The 26,397-nt window shown below is 28.2% G+C and overlaps 1 protein-coding gene across 1 annotated transcript in view; it reads right to left on the bottom strand.

The window, feature by feature from the left end:
• LOC118069282 (cyclin-dependent kinase 13-like) overlaps positions 1 to 26,397 on the bottom strand; it is a 97,093-nt gene that overhangs the window by 17,114 nt on the left and 53,582 nt on the right. Inside the window, 3 exon segments of the mRNA XM_035087269.1 lie at positions 3,381 to 3,461; positions 3,463 to 3,537; positions 17,899 to 17,949. Coding sequence (XP_034943160.1) covers positions 3,381 to 3,461; positions 3,463 to 3,537; positions 17,899 to 17,949 — 207 coding nt within the window.

The raw sequence follows: 26,397 nt of genomic DNA, 5'->3' as shown, positions 1-26,397 counted from the left end.
GAGCAATGACATATATAAGTGTTATCGAATGCATCATAGAGGGATTCTGAATGAAAATTAATGCATAAATATGTAATAAAAAAAAATACGAATAACCAGTTAAATCTAGATTTTGAATTTCAGGAATAATTTTATCTTTACTAAATGATAGATTGTTTGTGGTTTTTTAAAATTAATGTGTCATTATAATCTCGCGGGAATTCAACTTGCATATATAGAGCATCCAATCTACTTGAAAATGACGGAAAGCTTCGTCAGAACATTTATTCATTACATGAGTCCATTGGGAATTTTATTAACGTTTCATATGCGTTGCCATGGAAACACTGTGGTTAATTTGTATCCACAAATTTTGTATATGCTGTCGTAAATTGAACAAATATCTAAAAATTTTTTAGAGATATTTTTGATTGAGTATTACTCTTAATTCGACCTAGAAATTTTTTTTTTCTACTACTTAGTAATAAAAATAAAATTAATTAAGGAACAAAAATTTTTCAAGAGGAATTTTTATGATTATTTTCAAGGCAAAATACGAAAAATATTCATTTTTTAAAGAAAAGAGTACTGTTGTGAGCTTTGAAAGCAGTTTTTAAAATTCATTAATATCTAAAAATATGGTCTTTTTATTGATTATTTATTGCAGTTGGCTCAATATTTAATGACCATTGAAATTTTTATAAAGACCTTAACATCGATACTTCATTGATGTAATTAACCACTAAATGTAAATCTATAATATTTAATTGATTACAGCTCGTTTAAATTTAATTCTCAATCCATTGTTACCATAACTAATAGTCTTTTAAACGGTACTGTTAATACTACGTTTGAAGGTTGTTGAAATCACGACTGTAATAAATACAACATTCATATTTATATTTATTTTCTTTCATTTTGATTACCAATGATCATTCATATTACATATATTAAATAAATTTTATCCAAAAAAATGTTTTCAACTCTTTCATGTTTTATTACCGTAATACCGTTCGTTGTGGATTTTTATTTAATCAGTTGCCAAAGTTTGGCGGTCGGTGACACTAAAAATGACCTTGTGCTTCAAGTAGTTCCACAACATGTTTAATTATAGAAAAGAGCAAAGACCAAAGACATGTAGATTTTTTTTTTTTTTTCACTTCCTCTTTTTATTTATTATTCCTAACATTATGCATTTACTAACTTTTCTCATGTCTAATAATAATATTAGATTTTTTTTAACGATTTTCCTTCAAATTAATCTAACAAAAAAAAAACAACTTATTTACTTGTTAAAAAAAAAAATATTATTGATTGGATTTTTTACTTTATATTTTTAGCTTTTCATTAGAGCATATTTGTTTTTATTTATTGTTTATCAAACAAATGAAGAAATAGATTTTTAAAATTATATTGATTTTAAGAATTAATTAAAAAATTTACATTTCAAAAAAAAGAATAACAACGTTTAAATGTTTATTATCAATTCTCAACTGAATTAATAGAGTTTAAAATTGATTGATTATTCAACGATCCTTGTGCTAATGCAGACGAAGAATGTATTTGTCCATAGACAAAGTAAATCCTTACGACAATCGATTGAGTTACGTCTTCACTGCGTTCATGGTTCATATAATGATGTTAATTCAAGACAATAGGAGTGTCTGGTATTGAATTGCAAAGATCTCCTTGACTCTGTCGCAAATATTACTTAGATGTCATTATTATGGATGTACAACTATTATTAAGGAGCACCTGGTAACCTTTTTAAAACACTATGAAAGGTAAAATCAACGCAACAATTTACTCTTTACAATTGAAATTAAAAAAGAGTATTTCACCAATATGACATATTGATGATTATCCCAGCATAAGATTGATCTCCATATAATTATATTGGAGCTTTCAATAATGAATGCTATTTCAACTTTACGTTGATACCTTTCATTATCTCAAATTTTTTTAAATATGAAATAGCAGTCTATTAGTGTCATTTCCCAACACTTCTGTATTTATTAAACTTAAATATGCGATTATAATAGTGTTGCTGTAACGGTCTGTTGACGTTCTTGGGTCTTTATCCTACTGACTGCAACACTGACTAATTCATACGTGAATTTAGAAAGTTCAACGGATAAAAGAGAGACTTATACTGCAAACCTAATTGTATGGACTTGTGTAACAGCTTCTCTTGCAGCTGCGAGAGAGTTCCGCGTGCATTTTCCGTAGCTGCGTCATTATGATTTTAAATGCAGGGAAAAGTCTAGAGAAATTTGTTTACTTAGTTTTCTTTCTATTTGAAGAAATATTCTTTTTACTCTTGAATTCATTACAAATGCAATAATCTGCTCTACAAACTCCAATAATGAACATCATTTTCATTCATGCTTTGATATTACTATTGATGAAAATTAGTACTTGCAATTTTTCTTTTAGAGGATGAATAATTTATATTCGAATTTTTTTTGTTTAATTAATTGAAGAGATTATATGATTATTTGTTTGCTCCAGGATAAATGGAATTGATAATTCAACTGAAATTCTACTGTTCAATTGCACATTTTGTAAATTACAATATTTGCTTGAAAAAAATATGTTCATTACAATTATTGCAAATAAATAAATTGTTTTTGATGTATTAGTTGATAATTTTTATACTTTTTTAAATACACATTGTCTGAAAATTTTTCTTCATTGTTTTTTCTAGTAAAAACTGGGTAATAATTACATGATTACGATTGTCAATTGTTTTTTAAGATAATTATAACAATTATTAAGTTAGTTAATTATTTTTCGCGTCAACAATAAACTGAAATGAGTATACTTTAGAAAGAAGAACACTATTAAAAAAATCCACTGACCTATTTCAGTTCAATTTCAATATTTTTACAAATATTTTTTTAACGAAAATTGAAACACAAAAGCAAAGAATACAACAGAGAAAATGATTCCAAATAATATGAATTATGTTTTCTTGTATTATTGTTGTCTTTAAAGTTTCTCAGATGGAAAAGTCATCTCCTTGAAACGTCATGATCGATCTGACATACATTCCTAGGTCTCTCCGTGACGGCTACAGGTAAATCGCGATGGTGGATTACGTAAACATGTTGGTTGCAGCAGCAATATGATAGATCATAGGCATAGTACTAACACTCAGGTGTGGTTTTACTTTTAAAGGCACTTGGTCTCAAAGATAATCGAAAGGTCTAGGGAATGATGTCGAATTGCCAAACATTTTTCATCACCAATCAAAGTCGATACTTATTTAAAACACGCCTTTTATGTTGCTATTAAATCTTTTATATACTCAACGATTATGGAAGTGATTAAAAATATTGCTTCATTGATTTTTATTTTTATCCTACAAGACAATGAAGCCAGTGATTATAATGACTTACCTCGTGCGCGGTTGAATTGCTTTTGCTTCTATTGCCATTGGACGTATTGTTAATTGTTGAAAGCGCAGTAAGGGTTGCAGAATCCCACTCCACTGACGGGTTTGCCGCTAACTTTCGTCCCGCCACCCCCCACATCCTTGTGAAGCGTTCCAGGACTCTAAAAAATTACAAAAAAAAATCTCTATTTAGTAAGTCAATCATATTTGTCACAGTTGAAATATTTTTTTTCAATAAAATACCTTTTTTTAATTTAAAAAATAATGCATTAAAAATATTTTAACACGATTATTTTGAAAATATTTATTTTATTGAATAAAAATAAAAAAGTTTGATTTAAAAAGGCCATACAGGAGATCCAAATGTTTTATAGCGATGATAAAAAATGTTTACGTAACAAAGTGATTTTAATAAAATACCTAATGTCTACATCTAATTTTTACAATAGCTAGCATAAAACATACACATGGTGCTTGACTTTAAATTGAATGACAAAGAAAAATTATCTACAAGCTTGTACACTGTACAATTACCGGCTATACCTCTTCGACTATGATATTAATTACACTACATGGGATATATATTTTTTTTTTTAATCATTCGGCTCTTGAAAATGATTATTACATAAGTGAATAAGTTTATGGTATACGCAAGTAACTCATTGATTAGTTATTGAAATATATATTGAATGATGTTGAGAAGATACCAGTTGATAAAAATAACTTTTTTAAGAATTAATTAAACTTAAAACCTTGGTCTTATTGAAGCACAGACATACGACGATTATATCACTGATAGTTGGATGAGTTTTCATGATGGATACTTATTATTTTTATTTATAGTTTTAAATGAAAGAGGTAATAATAATGTACACGCATTGGTCAAGTTGTAAAAGCACACTGATGCTCCATCGATGATACTACTTGGTTTATCTCAATGATTCAATATGTTTTCCTTCCAATGATCAGATATAAAGATTGATAAAATGTATTTCTAGAACTTTTGTTATCTTTTCTAAATTCAGAAGTGGTTCTTCTATTTCGATTTAATATTTGATTAAAAGCAGTTAGTTTTAATAGTAAAAAATGAATCATCATTAGATTGTTAAATAAATAAATTGAGATTAAGATTGAAATAATAATAAATGAATTTATCATTCAATTGAATAAATTAAAAAAAACTTTTATAAATTTTGTCAAATAAATAAATTAAAAAGAAGTCGGAAAATAAGATTTAATGGATGAATCAATCAAATGAATAAATTGAATAATAAAAAAAAAAATATAAGGGTTTTAAATTAAACCTTTAATTTTTATTTCTAAATATAGACACTGAGCTATTAACAGTTAAATAGAGGTCCTTTAAAAAAATAATTTCTCACGGTCGGTTCAAAATTTCAGGTCAGACTCCCCCTGACATTAAAAAATCAAATATTTTTTTTAACTAGACAACTGTCACTTTAGTGAGGCGTTACTATTTTTTCTATTTTAGTGTTTGACAAGATCGAGTGCTTCAAAACTCTAAATTTAAAAATAGGATTTTTCAAATGCATCAATGTGTATTCTCCTCCTCCTCCTCTTCTTCAACAACTTTGTATAAATGACTTTTTCTTATGTATTACATTACATTAATGTACATTTAATTGAGTTATAAAATTAAATGGCGAATAAGGAAGAATAAAAAGCAAAGGTTTTTAATCGTCAGAATGACATTCGGGTCAGTTGACAGAAGCTGATATGGCTTGGATGTGAGTGAAGTGAACCGTTAGTTTATCAAGCTTTCTATCCATGAAGGAATTATAGTGACACTGGGTGATATTGATTAAATCCAACAGGTAAAAACTTTGAACTCTAATAAACAATCAACAAAACTGTTGATTCAGACGATTATCATCAGATTAATCAATTAATTAATTATTTCTTTTATTTACTTTTTTCATGTTGATATTTCTCAACACACACAAAACATGAAATAAATGTCCTTGAAGTATCTCTTTAATCTAGGAAGCGGTCACTACAATAAACCGTTCAAAAGAAAAATGAATGATGAAATAAGATTGGAGGTAAAAAAGATTCAAGTTGATTAATATTCTTTTCACTAAAATCTGAAATGTAAACCTAATTCATGGACACAATAAATCAAATAAAAGATTTTTTAAAAGTGTTTCCTTTGCGCAACAACACAAGGTAGGAAAATTTTGAAGGTTAGATATTAGCAACGAGTTCAAGTTACCACCAACCAACATGGACACATGAAAAAGAGAAGGAAGAGGAAGAGATAAAGATAAAAAGAAAACTTGTTTACCCTGAGTACTCACGACAGCTGTAGGCCAAGATCAAAACTCTCAGTCTCCCGAGACACGAAAGTAGCGAAAAAAAACTTCTAAGACTTCACAAGCCTATACTATCATTAGCACAACTTTTATTTGCTTCATACCCACCTACATTGCCATTTCAACTGATTTGTTTAAACCCATTAATAATATTGGACACCTGGTATATACATATTTAATGACAGGTGATGATGGAGATTTTGCTAAAAATCACTGCTGCAATACATATTAAGCAAAGGGAAATTTTGTTTCTTTTATATCTCGAAGGGTAAAGGCTATACTAAGTCAGCAGATGTAGTGGACACCTGCCAACCTGCAGCACAGAATAAAAAGAAACAAAATCATAATAATGCGAACAACGCAAAAACGACGTATACCTCCACTAGCCTATCGACAGCTGCAGGCTGCTCAAGATTTTCATTTTATTCACTATTATTTTTGAGAGAAAAAAATCTTTAGTGAGATCGAATTATTCTTTTTCTTTTTCAAATGAAATTGATATTCAACACCTGCTGGGTTCAAGATTTTTCTACCATATGTTACTGAAGAAAAAGAAACTTTGAAAAATCATTAAACATGAACAAAAAAAAATCATTTAATGCTGCTAATTAATTATCTGCAAAAATTGAACTTCAATGAAGAGAAAAAAATAATCCATAATATGATACTTGACACTCACTTAGTAAGAGATTGAAACAGAGCTGATATAATATATAAAACCAATTAAGAAAGCTTGTTAATTGCTAATTATTATGAGTAATATTTAATTAAAAGCTCAACGTTATGTTTTTGTTATGTGTAATGTCATGAATTGCAAATATCTATGACATTAGACATGATAAAAAAGAGAAATTGGAATTCATTTCGTCAATCACCATCACACAAGAGATATATCTATGAGAGGAGTGGCCTTGTAATTACACGCGGAAGCCTCTCACATTTCTCTGTTGCATTTTATGCATTGGAAAAAATCGAGGACGCATCTAAGCACTTGGTTAGTGACCTTACGAGTCAATTTTTATCTGATTCAACACCCAGATATATAAATCTCTGTCGTCTTTGTTTCATTTCATGCGATATGGGCTTCTCTGCTTACTGTTAAAACCTGATTGTGTTCATTGGTTAAACCAAACCTGTGGAGTATCCAAGATAAGGTTCATTTAAAAGGAGGTTATCAAACGTCAATTAACAAACACACTAATATAAACTAGAACAGGTCGATACTTGTTAATACAAGACATGGTCTGAGACAATAAGCAACAAGGGGTTAGCACAAACCAGTTGGGCAAATTAGCAGACAATGAAAACTGTAGGAAAAGTTGTCCATATGTAGGCCATCACACCATTTCATTCTTATCTATTATGATATGTCAACGATATTGCATCTTTTTTTTTCTCCATCTCACAACTCATATTTGTTGACTTTCTGAACTCTTGGAACTCGTCCAGCTACAATTACCAACATATGGCTTTATCTTGTATCTCATATTGTGTCAGTAGTAAGTTCTAAGTAATCTTGTGGTTTGTCTTTTATGATAGATAAATATGGCATATAGATACTAGGATATATATTTAACAGTTAAGTTATTTCACATCCAGGCCGAGGGAATTGACTTGACTAATTTGGAGGATCTATTGTCTCACGTGGGAAAATGTAGAGAAACTGTTTAAGTAATATTACGTGAACGTTAATTATTTATTCGCAACCTCGGCCTTCATCTAATTCATCAAGAATCGGAAAAAATGTGTAGGTTTGTTTTTACGTCTTCTAGTATTTTTTTCTAGTATTTCTAGAGTGATGAGTCATTATTAATTAGTAATGTTGATTGTTTTCTTAGCAAAATTATGACAAGTTTATTACTGTGATCTAGACATTTATAGGGCAAGGTATGAATCATTAAACAATTGTTAATGATTGGCTATTTTTTTCTATTATTATAGAAAAAATTAATTGAAGATGTTGATTGATGGTTTGTGGTGATGATGGTGGTTGAAAGTTTGGCAAGTGAGGGTGTAATTTTGGTCGCATAACTTTAATGAATTGAGGTAGGTAGGCAATGTGGTCTACATAGGTTGGTTAAGTTGAAGCTTTATTTACAGGTGTACAAACAATATGGAGCGTTTCACAATTCGCAAATGGCTTGAGAGTTTAACTGTCCAACGCTAATGCGTCCAACGGTTTCTCCGATCGATGTGCACCGCTCTAATTGGCGCTCGTGAAAACGAATCCGAATGAGCAGGGCAACAAGAGAGTATACACAGTAATATCATGTGTGAGACCCCAATTTGATGTTGATATATTTTCACTTCTTTTTTTTTTTTTTATTTATCGTGCGATGATTTTTACACTTTCCTCTACGTTGATTATTTATTATCATAAGGATTTAGATTGATGGATGTTGAAAAGTAATGTGTATTTAAGAGGGATAAATTTATTTTGCTAACACTTTTAAAGTGATTCAGTTGAATGAACTCAATTTCAAGTATTGCTAATTTATTCAGAACTAGATAGTTCATTTAGTAGATAGATTTCATTTTTAATCTTGGAAGATTATAAAAAATAATAATTGTTATAAAATAATGCAAAACATGGTGTTTCTAATAGAAATATCAAGTTTACTAATTCATAAAATAGTTATCTATTAGTTGGGAAAGTAATCAAAACCTGAGCACTTGATTAAGAAACTAAGATCGTTAATCTAAGAGACAAACGATAATTACTATATGAGTCGAAGGATATTTACGTCAGAAACCATCAGGGACAAAGTCATGGTTGACTCTACAACGGGGTCGAGTTATTCGAGAAGAGCACTATACGAAGAAGTAGAATAGAAAAAGAAGAGAGGCAAGAGACAAGAAAAATTGCGACGGCGACCCTTGTGGGGGTCTTTGAGTGGTGTTAGGGTGCGACGAAATGGGCTCGTCATGGATAGAGTCGAGTGTGGGTTGACATTAAGCCGTAAAAGTACCTCTGAAAGAAAGCTGAGATTCAATTTTATGGTAAAAAAAGATACTTGAATGATTTTTCTCAGACTTGAAAATAGAAAACCAATGTTTTCCAGATCATACTCCTTTATTTATTAGTCTTGAAAGCTAACATAAACACCATAAATATCATTTTAAATTTTAAAAAAAAGTATCTCCACTCAATTCAAATTTTTCGGAGTTAAAAAGATAAATAACACTTCACAATCAGTTTCTCGAAATAATTTTATTAGCTCCAAAAAAATATTCTAATATTTCCAATGTTTGCAGACATTATTCAAGGATTTCCTAAAACCGAGAACACTTCGGAGAAGAGTGATGCAAAAAGTGGAATATATAGTAGGGAAAATATCGACTAATTTTGCATTGTAAATCGGATGAATAGATAAGATAGATTTAGGTAGAATTTTCTGGAATGATATAGCTATGGGTATGATTAGGTTGGTAAAATGTAAGGCCTGAAGGAAGACTTAGTGGTATTTACCAATCCACTTTGCACATATTCAGATACTTCTCGCATCTTGGAGAAAAAACGGTAAGCAAGTAGAGACATGAGACTTGAAGAGCAAGCTGGAACTTTCACGGCCACGGGCACTGACGACCTGGTCACTTTAGGCCGGGCATAAGAGGTCATTTGATTGCAGTCGAATATTCAGGCCAGAAAGACTACTCTGCATGGAAGCATTGAAAGAGCTGAAGAACAATGGAAATCAAACGGAAAACATTAGACAAGAATTTTAATTGTTTATATTCACTTCCCTAAAAGGTTTGCTGGCTCTGTTCTATTAAATTCAATTGACTTGTCACAATGTGGTGTTTTTATAGTGATTTTTATGAAGCATCAACTCTATAAAACCAAGGATATAACATACAGATAGATATGTATGGATAAAGGAGACTTATAAAAATTCGAAGAATTTCCGAACCGGAATGACCTCTTGTAGAATTGTATTTAAAAGAAAAAAAAAGAAATATTTATGTTTCAGTAGGTATATGTGTGATAATTTAGCTATTTAGTGTAAAGCACTGGAGATAAGAAAAAAACTCAAAACGAAGTGGAGATAATACTTTTAGTATTGTGTATTTATAAACACTCACTTTCAACTAGAATGGTGTTGCCACTCTACTGTTGACTGTTTCACGATCGTCCTTCAGAAGAATTTTCTTTTTTCTTATTGATCATCCAATCGATTATTTGATATAGTATTAAATCATGTATTCGAATTCCTATAATTATGCAATTACACTCAGACATTCACTCTAAATTTAATTCCCAAAATTAATTCATATGAAAAACCTCTATGGTCTTTCATCTGTTTCTCTGTTTATAAACACATAATAATAAAGATCTATTGAATGATAATAACGTGAAATGAGTAAATGTATATTCTATAGCTCAGGAAACATTTATAATCTATTAATCGTAATTAATTGGGTAATATTTTAGTATTAAGAGCAAACAGGATCATCCACTCAAGCTAAAACGATCTATAAAATAGATTTGGAAGTATAATTATTTGAATAATTTTATTATCATGATATTTAAATGAAATTATGGAGTAAATGGTTGAAATTTATGATGTAAATAAACTTTTTGTATGACATGAAAGAAAATTGAGGAGTCAGATAAAATGAATGAGGGCAGTAAGAAAATTTAACATAACACCCGTCACTGTCAATTATTATTTTTTTTTGTTCTCACCACCCTCGTTCAACGGCCTCATACGCATTGAAGAATGAGCAGTAGGTTAACGCTCTGACGACTTGTATTTAGATTCTTTCTATCTTTCTCTTTGACGATAGTTTAACGATGCAACAGAAGCTTGAGTGCACGTCCAAGTGAATCCATTGTTCGTCTGTCAATTTTACTTTGCCAACTAACTACCAACAATGGACCAATAGTCAAGTGTTCAGAGAGACAAAGATTTCAATTCTCTCAGTTTTTATGACTATTCTGCTGTCATATTTATAATATTAATTGAAATAAGAACATAGTAATCTACAGGTAGTTTTTCTCATTTATTAAAAATCAAGAAAGAAAAGTCTTGAGAGTTGATTTTATTGTGCGCATTATTAGACTTAATAACGGCAAAGTCATGGAGAAGTAATTAATAAGTAAAAACAAAAGAATAATAATTGAATGAAATATTTACTTTTTTTGTTACAAGATTAGAGAAAGAATGGATAACTTATAGAGAAGACCATCTTTCTTGATGTAACAAATAAAGGTATGATAGGTTAGGAAAAATGTTTCAAAAACTTGTTGATTCCTTGGTGGACACTCCAGATCGAAATAAGGCTCAATGATTCATCGATAATAATTCTTAGTAATATAGACGTTGTTTGAAAAAAAATTATTCGATATTTGAGTGATAATGATTACTCACATTATAAAGAGACTTGAGCTTCACGTGGTTGAGTGCAGGCACGTCCACCATGGAACACTTGAGCAAAATTGTCGTTGTTTGGCTCGGCATTTTGTCAACGAAATTTTATTTTCGTTCGTATATCGACAATTATAAATAATGGTATAAAAATATATCAAATATAAACGTCACTAAACTCACTAAGGTTATTTATTTTCTACTATAACGCTTCTGAGTTTACTACTAGACGAACTTCTTACACAACACGTCTACAACTGACTCAATAACCTTCTTCTTTCTGGCAGTGAATTTGGCAGTGTTTTCGATAAATTCAGTATAACCTCTAACTCAGGCTACTCTCCACTATAAGGCAGCACGTGTTCAGGTTGACAATACTGACATTTTCGTTACTCGACATTTGAATTTTTCAATGAATATTTCACGAAAGAATAAGGCAAATGTAGAAGAAGTAAATAATATTGAAATCAAGAGACGCGACATGTGGACTAACAGCCGAAGGCGCACTATCGCCTCGCTGTGCCTGACTGACTGACGACTGCTTTTCACTGGCAGTCACTTTGAAACTGAGTGGAATCGCACGTTTCTCCCTTCCCTCGCAATCCACAGCGCCCTCTTCATCTCTACGTCTCTCTCAAGATCCTTCTTTTCCTCTTACTCCTTTTCTGAATATACGCTTTTTGTCCGTGAGGACTACCTACGATGTTAGACGTGCGTTTGTGAAATATAAATAAGAAAAAGAGATGCTATATACGTTGTAGCCCCCTTTGTATCAACCACGCGTGCAACAGCTGCACAAGTGCTTCAACACAATCTCCATCTTTGTTGTCATGGGGGTACACGTGGTTTTACCTCTCAATGTAAACCTCATGCCGTCATTATTGTAATGAGTTTAAGTGGCAGTATCCATGCACGAATGCTTCACAATTGTTTTTTCCATTCTTTATTATTCTTTTCATTTTAATTTTGTAAACAAGAGGTTTTACATATCGATACAGCACTCGGTATAGTACATTCGGTTAAAAAATTTACGAGATCGTTAAAATAGCGAAATGATATTATTGACTTTCCAAGAAACTAAGAGAAAATTAGACCTCGCAAATAACAAAAGAATAACTAGAGTTACTACTTTGTGTACTGTACTTACTTGCTAACGTTAACTTATTCTATATCGATTCTTTGATAGTTTAAATTCATTTGCATTCCAACTTAAGCTATTGTTACCGTTAATTAATTATGATTGATTTTATGTGGTAAATTGAAAAGAAGACCTCGCTCGTATTGAATTAATTTTGCTAATTATCGTTCAATAGCACTACTGAGTCTAGGATGAATTGATAATTGTTGCTATGAATTCTTAAAATTTAATCAGATTAATATTTCGTTGATAAATAATTAACATTCTTTGATTCCCAGAGTATAAATGCCTTTTGGAGTAAATTATTATTATAATCAAAATAAATTGATTTAATTATTTAAATTAATTGATTGAATAATTATTTTAATTTATTCGGCTAAATATTTGTTGTGAAGTATAATAAAATATTCGTTTCATATTTATCATTGATAATAATAATTGGATTAACAATAAATAAAATTCAATAACTTTTGATAATGAATAAAAATTCTCTAAAAACATTCATACCAATTATTTTTATATAAAAAATCAAATAATAATCAGGCAAAAAATATGATAAGAACTGAATGAGCCATTGGTATTATAATTATTGATAAAAGACTGTCAAGGACTGAAATTTATTACCAAAATTTTGTTTAATATTAAAAGTGAATTATCATTGAGACTTTTATAGCTACATTAAGTCGATTTTGATGCTTTTAATAACATTGGTATAATATGTAGATTAACATGATATTTATTTAATTATTAAAATGATATTTTTAACTCATAGTATCAATAATTTGGTTATTCATAATGCGATTAAGGACTTAAATTATTGTAAATGACACGATATAATTCTGTGTAAGTTGATTTGCCTTTGAAATCCAAGAAGAAAAAGTTGATGCGACTAATTGAATCTTTTGCTTCGTCGATTGCTAATTTATCTGCATCACTTCCAAGGAATATTTGCAGTGGTAATCCAATTGAATCATCTAAGGAATCGAATGTGTTTTCTTGTGGCTTCCAGGAATTTTTTGTATCATTTTTCATGATTATGATGATATCAACTATACTTAATTATGATAACATCAGCGATGATTATATCATAATGTTATTTAATTAAACAATAGTAATATATACATAGTACTTTTAATTCTTGTTACGTTCCTCTTATTACTTTCATTTTGTAAGCGACATGTGGGCGAGTCTACGAGGTCAAAGCCTCTCTAACATCGTCGTCGCGACTTATCAATCTCAGGACTACACCAATAGGCACGTATGATGTATCATTACATGTATTTTACCTACTAAATTAGTTAAAAATAATCACTACCGGGTCAGTTATTTAATTTAACCCCATGGAATTGATGAAAAAATTTTTAATTGTTTTTTTAATTATTGTTATTAATCCTAAGATTGTTTTAATTTTATTGTCATCATATTTTTATGTAATTTCCTTTCATAAGTATAAAGTAAAAAAATGAAATAAAATAATTGCCTTTATTGTTGATAAAAATTTCTATTATTATATTTCTAATCGTAATATAATATTTTTTTCCTTTTAGTCATTATTGAGTCTTACTTAATTTGTTGTAACTCATAAAAATTATCTAAAAAACTGTCAAATGATTTTTTGTATAACAAAGTCAGTGTTTTACTTTCGTCTTTAATTGAATTACTCTTGTCTTTATCGGCTTACAAAAAAAAATTCGGTTTCATGAGCATAATAAAATGGGATGGCTATTAGTAATTGAATGACTGAACGGAAGAGATTACAGGAAATGTGAACCATGACTCGTCGGCCATGAATTGCCATGTTCGAACGGTATTCTATGACTCTGTACTTTCTGACTCACACTCTGCGTTGATAAAAACCCATTTGCGTTCTTTTTTTTTTTGCACTGCATTATCCTAACTTCGAGAGTAATGGTTATCTATTTTCTCACTAGATTTATACGCAAAAAATGTTCGATCTTTTTGGATCATAAAGATTTATCCTACTCTGAAGTAATAAAACTGAATTCTGGAAAAATTGCGAAAACACTAGTCTACAGAGTAATACTTTCTACCTATTTAGATTTATATAATCTTTGTTAAGTGATAAATTTAATTTTCTTGAAAAATAATCCAGACACAATAAATTGCCATGAAAGACACAATCATTTAAACAATGTTTGAGGAAAAAATTCTGGAAAATGTGTGTCAGAGTCAGATGTTGTTGTAAAAGAATTCGGAAAAATAAACTAAAGAAAAAGAAGATGAAAGAGGTACGGTTATAAATTTTTTAGCAAATACGGATGTGTGTTTATGGATCTTAAAAAACCGCTATCTTTTACTCAACTTTAAACTGGAAAGCCAGCAAAAAGGAAAATTATTGTTATAACTGTCATGGCTTTCACTCATTTCAATCTTCATTAAATTTATCCATCCGCGTCTTCATGCGTCATGCGATAATTTGATAGAGAATATAGCAGTCATTTTACTCAAAGTCGTCGTTAAAGTTAATTATTTTGAATCACTTTCTACTGATCTATATCTTCAACTACCACACATATCTTTTGCTAATTTTATTATTATTATTAATACTCGTTAACACGTTCTAAGATAATTAAAGAAAAAAAAATTCATTACCCATAAACAAAAAATACATAATTTAAAATTATTTATTGCGTAATTAACCTTCTATTTATTTAAAAGTAAATGGAATATAATTGTTTATTTTTGAGAAAAAAATGTCTTTTCTTAAAAAATCCTGACATAAATTTAGTAATTATATGCAATTAAATAACAGTAATATTAAATACTTGAATCATACTTGATGATTTTATCATTATTAACTACATTCTAATTAAAGCTATGCACATTAATTAAGAAAATCTTCTGTCAATGTTGTAAGATAAAAAATTTAATTTGATTATCTTCCGATTAATCTTCTACTGTTTCTAGTATAAATTTACTTCAAGTATAGATTTACCAATTATCAGAATTAATTAATAACATATTCCAAGTAATCGTACGATAAAAATAATATTTACCTAATGATAACAACCTTGAGTTATAATTTTGAATCATTATTAAGCCGATTGTTTTAAATACATCGATTATTTTTATTTATAGAAATTGGATTTAGGGTAATTTGTTACGAGAATTCATTTTTTTTGTGTACATCAGTCACACTTGAAGCTCCAGTTACCGCAATATCGTATATATCTTTTTTTTTAATTAATTAACTTTGTTATTTTTGATGCATAAAAAGGTCAGAACGAAAAGTTTAATATGTCAATTTATGCGAAAAAACTTTCAGAACTCTTTTTTATGTAAAAAAGCTATTTTTTTAATTTTATGCCATTTGTAAATAAATCAAAAGAATCTAAAAGCATCATTTTGGTGCATAAAATTTAGCATAAAAGTTAAATAAATATTTAAAAACTTGTTACAAAGATTAAATTTAACATTTAAAAAAAAAATCTCGGTGGATTATATTTTATTTTTCCGGTAGAAAATAAATATTTTATTTGTTCAAAATTTCCGTGGAAGTTAATTTATTTTTATCCTTACTTCCGTATGTTTTTATAAAAAAAATTTTATGCTTTTTGAAGTGTATGTCAATTTAAAATTTACTTTACAGTCGCAGCTGAATAAGGTGTATCTAATTTAGATGTCAACATCATGGAATAAAAAATTGAAGACATTAAAAATATTATACTGAATCATTTCTTTAAAAATAAAATAAACGTTGTAAATTAAATTCACAATAATTATTCCTAAGAGAAAAAAAGGAAGAACAAACTTTAATAAAGTTTATTACTTTAAAATTTTTATTGTTTATGAATCACAAAAAATAATCCCCAGAAAACTTTAATTCCGGTATGAGTAATGCAAAATGATTTCTGTGAAAAATGGATGCAATTTTGAAAACCGATGAATCCGCGAATGAATCCAATGATGTTTACTCTCGCGACTACTAATTACATTCGTCATCAGTAGATGTATGCCAGGTTTATATTAAAGGTGATGAAGTCTTATATACTAAGAGGATACGTCGCGCGATGACTCATGCAAAATGCAATGCATAAGATTACATAGACAAGAGATAATATGAATGAAAATTATGACGCAATAAATGGGAGTCTCTGACATCCGCGCGTCACTGCTTTAACCAGGTGGCACAAACGCACAGATATATACAACACTCTTATAAAGTAGTACCGCTTAAAAGTCACTGCTTGTGAATGGACCAAGAGTGTTAGTAAGCAACATACACGTGAATGAGATGATATGTGTAAAGTCAATACTCAAAGTTGCTCTTCTTACACACCCACGTGACTAATTATCAGAGATAGTCACCTTAATTAGATATCTATTAATAATTTTTTCGTAATTATCCTCTTATCAAAAATAATAAACTGTAAATTGCATCAACTGTACTATATTTTATCGAATAAAATGAAAATGGAATTTTTTTTATGTAAATAATGTGTATGATTATCTTTCGTGATGATTAAAAGAGAAAGATAAGATGAGAGAAAGGAAAGATAACGTGAAGTAATGATTAGTTGCAAGTAGAACATGACGTTAAATCTGTAAATCCGTACCTCCTACGCCTCATTTGTAACAGAGAACTTAAGACTAATGTGTATTCTATTATAATGCAACTGTATAGATCGTAAAGCATTGTTTCATTTGTGATTCATCGACTCTTATCCATGTATTCTCACTTACATTAGAACTTTCTAACGAGTAAATTCAAGAAAAATCGCGGATAAAAATTGTTGAGGTGTGTCGTTAAATTGGAAATTTTATTTTTTTCTCTACTACTATATCATTATCGTTATTAGTTAACTTTTTTTTCTTGAAAAAGTGTTGAGAAACAAATGTCAATGAATATTAATTAAAATTATTCCTAATTGTATATTAATGTGAAATCATTACACATCATGAAAAATTACTTAAATAATTTAACTATTTTATAATCATTGATAAAAATGAAACTAAAATTGTTGTCTATTAAATAAAAATTATATTTTTTTCTTATAATTAATTTAGTGTAATAATAAAATGAATTTTAATCAATTTATGACAAGATAGAGATTAATATTAATTTGTCGTAAAAGATTTATTAGAATTTCTTTCAGAATTTTTGATTATGTTAATAAGACCGGAAACATCTGATTAAAAATAAAAACAACTTTTTTTTTTAAATATTAAAAGCTTAGATTGACATTTATTTCTCATTTCCTCTTAAAAGTGAGAAAGTCATGCGATGAATGACTGAATATTTAATATTTCTGATCGAAACTTATATTTTTCAGTGTCAAATGAGACATTCCTTTGAAAGAGAAACGCAACTTCATGCTTTTAAAAAACTTTAATTGACCTACGAGTGTAATAAAAGTAAAAAAGATGTTCTCTAAAAATTTATAAACCAACGAACTTGATGAAAATTTGAAAAAATTATTAAATAGGTCAAAGTTTTTTTAACGAATGAACAAAAAGGATAAAAAAAAAATACTATGAGACTGTATCTTTTGATAAAAAATACAGTTTTTAACTTCATTATCTTATCCTTTTTATCATCGTAAAATTTTCTATTTTCTTTCTTTTAATGTATTAAATAAAATTCTACTTTGCGGATGCTTTTCTACATAACAATAGATCAAAGCATCTACTAGTATTTTCACGCGTAAAATTACGACTCACCCTCCCTTTATCTTGGTGGATGGCCGCACGTTCTTTGGATCTCCTACTCACCTGTAACAAAAACATTCAAAAATTAATGACTATTTTATTTTTTACATTGATTTATTCAAATAAAACTCTATTCATTAATTAATCTTCTCTCGTAAGGCCTTTCTGATGGATAAAACGAGCAAACGTTAATTAAAAATGGCTTAAAACAAAGACAAAAGAAATAACTGAGCTGACAGCATGAGTCATGTTATCTCATAAAGTTCAGGCTTTTGTGTTTTTTTTTTTTTTACTTCTTTGTCAAAAGTAATTATGTTATAAAATTTTCTACGTGATTCAGTGCACTAATGATAGGGATAATAAAAGACTATAAAATTGGTTTTTTCTATGAAAATATAACTAGTAATGAGATTTCGAATTTGAAACTGATCAAAGGTTTATTAGCTGCATGATAATGAAATATATAATGATTGAAGTAATAAAAATTGATAGTAGTTACTTTTTTATCTACTTAAACATTATTTATTCATACATTCATAACACTTGATACTAAAAAAACATTATCATAGTTCAACTTTTAAATTACAAATAAACACATAAAATAGAATATATATTATAATAATTCATTTTAACAAAAAAGAATTATTTTTTATTCAACAATCTCAGTATATTTTATTAATTTTTATTTAATTGTGACGAAAATGTGTTTTGTCACAATAATATTAGTTAAACAGTTCAAAATTATGATATATGTACTTTTTTTTAATTCTCTTTTTTGTTACAATTTATTTATTTTCATCTTATTAATATTAAATTCCATTAAAAGTTTAATAATTTTCAGAACCATTGTTATAAAATTTGTAAATAAAAATAAAAATTTCATTATCTCTGACCTCTCACACATCATAAATTGATAACATTTATTGAGAAAGTTTACGGAAAAGCATACTCCCGGCACTCACGATTTCTTATCAACATTGCACCCATCGAGGCCACAAGATAATAAAGAATCCAGCAGAAAACTTCCGAAACATTTTTATTTTTATTATCATTTGACAACAAACAATAGTAACAAGAGAAAAAAAGAAATATCCATTTTGAAGCATTTAAGGGATGTAAATATTAATGAGATTATGTAAAAATGAATGATGGGTCAAGCCAGGTCACGATTATCATTGTTTAGCTTAATTAAATATAGCATGATAATTAAGTGTTCGATAAGCACACCAAGATATACGTGATTATTCTCTGTAGAAATCTGTCACGACATCAATCTAGACCTTTGTGCTAACGAGAGGCTAGACATGCAAACGACGCAGCCAAGTGGACCCTGGATTAATCAGTCAATTATCGACTACGTCAATGCGCAATTCGTTGGGCGTTAATCAAGTGGATTAGGTGGCGCGAAGCACAACTGACTTGCAATCAATCTAATAGAAACATGTTTACAACTTTAGATTGCAGTTTTAATCTTATTAAGATACTACTAATACTACACTTTACAACTAAAGTTCACTCTTCTTAATTCTTGACTTTTTCCTGCTCACGTTTACGGTGAGGAAACCTACGTTAATATCATATTTATTTTCAGTAAACTATTTTTTTGTAAAGCAATCATTATAATAACAATTAAAATCATTTTTTTTTACCAATTAAAAATTTATTTTTCATAGAATTAAAATAATTAGAATGATTATTAAAGAAAATTGCAAGAAATCTTTATGTTTAATTATCTATACCTAAGTAAAAAGAAGTTTTTTTCTATAAAACTTCCTCAAATAAATTATTTTACACAACAAGATGATTTATTATTGTAAAAAATACATGAAGAAATAATTACGAAATTTATTTACGGTGGAGGAATGTATTTTTAAAAAAAAAGTTTGATGAAGTTATAAAAAATAAATAGTTTACTCCAAAACTCTGCTTTATTATAACTCCAGAACCTATGTAAATAATGAAATTCTGCATTCTAATCAACTTGATGTACTATTAATATTAAATCGCATTTACATTCTTGATTATTTATGTTGTTATCGTTAATGATTCATAAATTTTTAAGAGTTCATATGTCACCAAGTGAATAAATTTAACAAAATGATTCTATGTGCTCTAAAACATTAACTTCTTAGAAAATAGATTCAATTGTTTATAATTCTTCAACATAAATAGCAACTGTTAACTACAATTTTATTTATCAATCATTAAATTATTCAAATCATTCCCACTTTATTCTAACAATAACACCGACTTTTCCCAAAGTAAACAATGCGCTTTTCGAATCTTAAAACTTATTTCTCTTTTTTATCAACAATTTAAAGTATACTGCTAGAATGCTATCGTGCATGAATGTTCCTTAAAGCACCTCCACCGACGTAAAAAGTGCAACATGGGAATTTTTATGGATCAAAGAATTTGAAGAAAAATGGAAGTTTAATGTTTGCTGATGCTTTCATACACTTTTATGAAAAATAGGAGGCATAAAAATAGCAACAAAAAATTGATCAAATAAAAGGAAGTAAGATTATATACATATACATTAATGTTTATATCATTCAATAGAAATATTTTATTCTCTTCCTTATTAAAATAAAATAAAATATAATAATAATGATAATAATAATAAAATAATCTATAAGACTGCTAAAATGTATACATTAAAATGCAATTCTTTAAGCTATATAATAATAGTGATAGTAAGTGCGCAATAAAACGGAGTTAAGACGTCTTTATTCTTCTTTATTTCATGCAGATTGCGCGCAGGCGGTTGCACACGATTCAACTGTTATCATTAAAATTCCAAATGCGTTTCTAGTGTCATTTTATATAAATACAATCAATAATTAACATGAATATGGATTTTCTACATAAATAAAATGATACTTTTTGTTTTTGTATCTTTGAAGAAGCTCACCGAAGTGAATTTGACGGTGAAGGATTCAAAATACTTGACGAGAAACTTCATGGTGTTCGTAGACTTGAATTTTGACGCCACTTCACTCACAGAAGTTGATTCGACAACGAGGGATTTCCGCTGTTGATTATTATCATAATTATGTTATAAAATATTATTAAAGTTATCTTTTTGTTTTTAAGATAATTTCGGGAATTTTTTTTTACCAGGAAAAAATATAAAATTTTCTTCAAACAAAAACAATCATAACTTCAGAAAGAAGGTTAATCAAATATGTGTGAATAAATATTAATGGTACTTTAAATTAGATCAAAGATATTGGGTCGTTTATTTAAATACACTCGACCTTTCGAATCTCTTTTTAAAATTAAAAAAACCCCCAAAATCGAGCAAGGTCATAAAGATTTAAGCCAAGATCGTCTGGGATTAAATTAATTTCTTAAATGCAAGGCTGTTCCTTTGTTATTGTTGTTAAAAGAATATATTTATTTCGAAATTTTGATTGGAAAAAAATGATATTTATTTTTTCAAAATCAACAACGTAATCTCTTACACTATTTATCATGTTATAGGAAAGTTTATCTCTTTTATCAGGCATTTTTTTTGTTTATTTTTCGACAAAGTGACACACACACACACACAAAATACAGAAGTGAACTGAATATATAAATCCGGAAATAGATCACTTAAGTGTAACTCACGCACTGACCAAATTGATACTGAAATGTTAACTAGTATCTAACAAATGATTGTAATAAACAAAGTATTTGTTGATTATTTTGCGTGTGCACAATTTCATTACGCAAAAGATTGACTCGACAATCTTTTGTCCGAGGCGCGTTTAAGTGGTCGCGATACCTATTCAAGTCAGCCAACGACAGAATGTATAAGAGAGACCGATGATGTGCACGCATTCTCGTGTGTGCTACATTCCAAACTTACGCAATCTTCCACATTTATTTGCGGTGATTCTTCAGTTCAACACTGAGACAAGAAGTTCATCTTCCGCATCATTTTATTCTCCAGAACATTTTTTTTATATAGCAACTTACAAAGAATCAAAAGACTAGATAATTTTTTTTGTTGAAGATTTTTTCTCCACAGTGAAGTAAAAGGTGATTTTCTGAATAGTAATGCAGACATAAAAATTGAAAAGCCTTTCAAATGAACGTTAACTCCGTTCCAAAAAGATTAAATTTTTTAGTTCAAAAATTATGAGAGTAAAATGATTAAAAACTGAATTTTAAAATACCATCAAAATTTAAGAACAAATTATAGAAAAATTTTTGCTCTGAAAAAGAATGAAGCTCTTTGTTCCAGAAGGGCTTTAAAAGTTGAATTGAAGCTTTACAGAAATGTTTTCATTCTATTTAATTAGCCAGCGTGAATTCGAATGAATTTATGAATATTTCTTTCAATTAGAAAATAAAACTAATGCAAGAATTATTAGTATAAATTAATGAAATTCGTTCTAATTAGATAAAATAAAACATAGAAACAGTGTTTTTGTTTGGGTTGAGTGTTTCTAATTATACATAACAGTTTTATTCCACCACAAAGATAAAAAAAACTCCAATCGAGCTCTTTCCCATTTCATAATTGAATCTAAAGAGAATTACTGAAGAAGAATAATTAGAATAATCTTATAAGAGAAAATGAAAGATAAATAATACATCGTGGTTACAATTCAGAGTTCTAAATTAACTCGATAAATTCCTTTTAGTCCTTTATTTACAAAAAATTATTAATAAATAAATAACTTTACAGTAATTAAATTTTAAAATAAAATTCTACAAAATTGAACATTACAATTTGTTTGCTAATTAAATGAAAAATTAGTTGAATACATGTCGATATTTAAAAAGAATAAAAAAATATGATGCACAAAAGAGATAGAATACAATGTAAAAAGTTTGTAAATTAATTTCATTTAAATAAACTCCGAAGTATTTGTGGTTTCGATTCAATTCGATACTTTGCAGCAACCACAATAGTAATAAAAAGTACAAAGGCAGTTTCTTATTATTATCACTTTGTTATCGCTAAAATGTACAAATTGAATCTCAAGTAGATGTTGAAAGTGAAATAATTCTGAAGTGATATTAAATGGAATTTTTCCTCAAATGTTTGTTAATTAAAAGTGAGCAAAAACTTTTTCTTCAATTTAATCAAGATCTAGATAAAGTTTTATATAAAATTAAAAATAGTTGTTAATAAATTAATCAAAAGAACTAAACATTAGGTGGTATTAATTAGAATGTTTACATATTTTCTACGTAATATGATGACCAGAAGCAAAAGTAGAAAAGTGTATGGATCTAGTATATAATTTAGGTCTTGAGCTGTGTGCCAGAAACGAAAATATAATTCGAGTTGACTCTTTTGCTTCCCTGTTGCGCTTATTTGAGAGGAACTTAAACTCTGAACGTGGGCCAGATATTAAATAACTCTTGGTAGACTGTTATTATTATTTTACGTTACTACAAATTCTTATTATCATTATTTCAATGAATGAATCTTGATCATAATACATTCAACTAACATGAACGAACTTGATCAAGTTTATATTTATTTTTTCATACTGAAAATAACTTTTACTACTGGACTTTTATATACTGATGTATATTTCTCTTTGATTTTAAAGCAACGATTGATGTTTTCGATAGTTGAAATTCCGCTAAAAATAAAGATAGAAGTAAATTTATTGTGTAAAATAAAGATTGAAGCATTTTAAATATCATATTTCGAGAGATGTTATGAAGTGAAAAATATGTAGGGCAGTTTAAAATTTCAAAATTACTGCCCTTCATCTCACACATGTCAAGGAAAATTCTTTTTTTAATATTTATGTGCAATAAAATTGGTCGCATGGATACAAGAATAATTTATTTTATTTGTAATTTATAAAAGCAATTAATCACAAAAAAACTTTCATTGTTTACCTACGTTGATGATATTTTTGTAAATTATTAAAAAATAAATATTCCCAATTGCATACAACGAATTCAAAACGTTTAAATTTTTAAATCAATTAATATTTACCAAAATTGGAAAATTAATAGAATCAATATAATGATTATGCAATGAATGAAAATTAAAAGCTTTGATTAAAATTTTGATTTTATTTTCTTCCCCGATAGACAGGAATGATATCATATAATGATGTTACAGACTCAATTTATTCTCATAAATATTTCATCCAATTTTTCATCAATATTAAAAATTCGTGAATAATATCATCCATAATAATTTTACATTATGTAAAAAATTTTCCTAGAAACAATAATTTCACTTATTAATAAACATATTTTCCATATGTACACTTATTACATATTAAAGTAATCATTGCATCTATCTAAAAAAAATTAATGATCGGTTTTTTCCATGAAATATGGCTTGTTATGTAGTGTGTTATGTTATTTAATTGCTGTTTATTTCTATTTTAAATCGATGTGTTCACGGATATTATATTTTCTTTATACACCAAGAAATCTTACAACTGAAAACTAGAGAATTGTAATTGAATTACTAGACTACTAGAAAAAAAGAGTGAATACGATTTGATATAAGCTATATTTTATGTATATATTATTATTACAATTATTGAAGTACAGTCACGTGAAGAGTATTTGCATTCCTTGTGTATCTAATATGATTTAAATCACGAAGCCATATTGAGCTCTATGAGTAGATTTTTTATTTGCAACATTGTCGTTTGACTCCTGTTAATTCTTACACTATCCTTGAAAAAATTTGTCAAAGCTTTTCCGATGTAATTTAAAGGGATTCTAATTTTTTATTCTATTAGAAGAGAAGTATGTCGATGAAAAATTTTTTTAGAAATATAAAAAATATGAGAGCTATGAATATTTTTTTTTATTATGTTTTTAAAGTAGTAACCATGATATGAAATCCAAACAGCGATTTTGCAAATTTCAAAGCTCTATAAATTTTCAATCGAATTTTTTTTATCATCTTTTTCATAGTTATCGTTATTATTTAGATTTATTTGGTCGACAAAAGTTTATAAAAAATTTCCTGTGGATCAGATTTTTAATAATATTTCTCATTTTACTATACAACAACAGTCAGACTATTGTTTTAAAGACAATAACGACAATTTTATTGATTAAATTTTTTTTTCATCTTATCTTAGACAAACAATGATTGTGTAATTTTTTTTTTCTAGATTGTATAATCATGGCTTCAATAAAAAGAAATGTTTCTGTTTGAAATTGAAAGTAAATCAAATAAACTGATGTTTTTTTAAGTGTAAAAAAATTAAATTGTAGAGAGAATAATGACGATAATTATTTTTGTAAGAAATCTTTGTTTCAGAAGGGTCAGAAGAAAAAAGTTGGAATTTTTTAAGAGTTGTTGAAGTCAACTTGATTCATTTGTAAAAAAAATAATTTTTTATATTCTAGAAAGAAGAATTTCATATCACTATTCTTTGTCTCTTCACTTTGGATAAATGCAGGTGCAGATTTTATACACATTGTTTCAGCAAAGAGCAAGGACGCACTTTATTTCTTATTCGTTATTTCTTCAACCTCTTCTTCACTTTTTATCCGAGTGGATAAACCGGTTGTTCGCAAGCTAACTTATCCTTAGTACTTGAAGTGACGCTTCACTCTTTATATTCTTGACTTGTTAAGGGTAAGTTAAAAAAACTTATATATTTCTTACTGACTCGAGTATTTTTAAAAATTAACAAGAAAATCATCAACAATAGCTATCTCTTTTTTATTTATAAAGATAGGCATTAATTTTTAATTTTTAATATGAATGAAAAAGTGAAATGACTTTTTACCAGGATATCCTGCAGTGAGACTGGCATGAGTGAGCACGTTGTCATCCTCAGATAATCAGTGAGATGAAAAATTTTTTTTTCACGCTTTTAAGATCACTTTCACAATCGATCGATAAGCTTGCATTAATTGAGATAATGAATTTTACAAAATAATCAAAATAACCAGTGACGAAAATAATGGAACTAATTTTAAGAATTCTTCCAACTTCTATCACTTTTGATGAGATATTTATAAATAAAATGACGTTTAATCACAGAATTTTAGCGTTAATTAAATTTTCCTTATATTTAGTTGATATGCTTCCGGGTGATGACTAACTGTCGACAGACGAACTGTTAACATCCGGCCAGCTAGTCGTACACTGTCCGTCTCGATTGCCCACAAAGTCAGCTCAAGAGTCCGGCATCTATATTAAATTAAACTACAGTCTATGCCGACTTGCAATTTTTTTCTTCACGCCCCTCCATACTTTTCAGGGATATAATCTAATAAATTGGACACTGGCTTCAGTCGCGTGTCGTCTATAATGTGTATTATTAGTTAATCTTATCTTATTTTTAATTAAGAAAAAAGAATTTTTTTCATGAAAATCAACACAGTGCACAAAATTAAATTTTACCGTTCATGAGCTCTAAGAAGATACACTTGATGCTCATGTTTAAAAAGAAAAGTGAACATTGACCTAGGCAATAATTTTATTTATTCGTTTTTTTTTTTTAAGGAATTTTTTTCATTTCAATTTCATCTCATTATAATATTAAATTATTTGAAAAAATCTATTGA

This window comes from Chelonus insularis, unplaced genomic scaffold (assembly GCF_013357705.1).
Source record: "Chelonus insularis isolate UGA/USDA-ARS -01 unplaced genomic scaffold, ASM1335770v1 contig_406_pilon, whole genome shotgun sequence".
In the NCBI taxonomy this organism is placed as follows: Eukaryota; Metazoa; Arthropoda; class Insecta; order Hymenoptera; family Braconidae; genus Chelonus; species Chelonus insularis.
The sequence above is the reverse complement of the archived record's forward strand: the minus strand, read 5'-3'. Positions and strand labels throughout refer to the sequence as shown.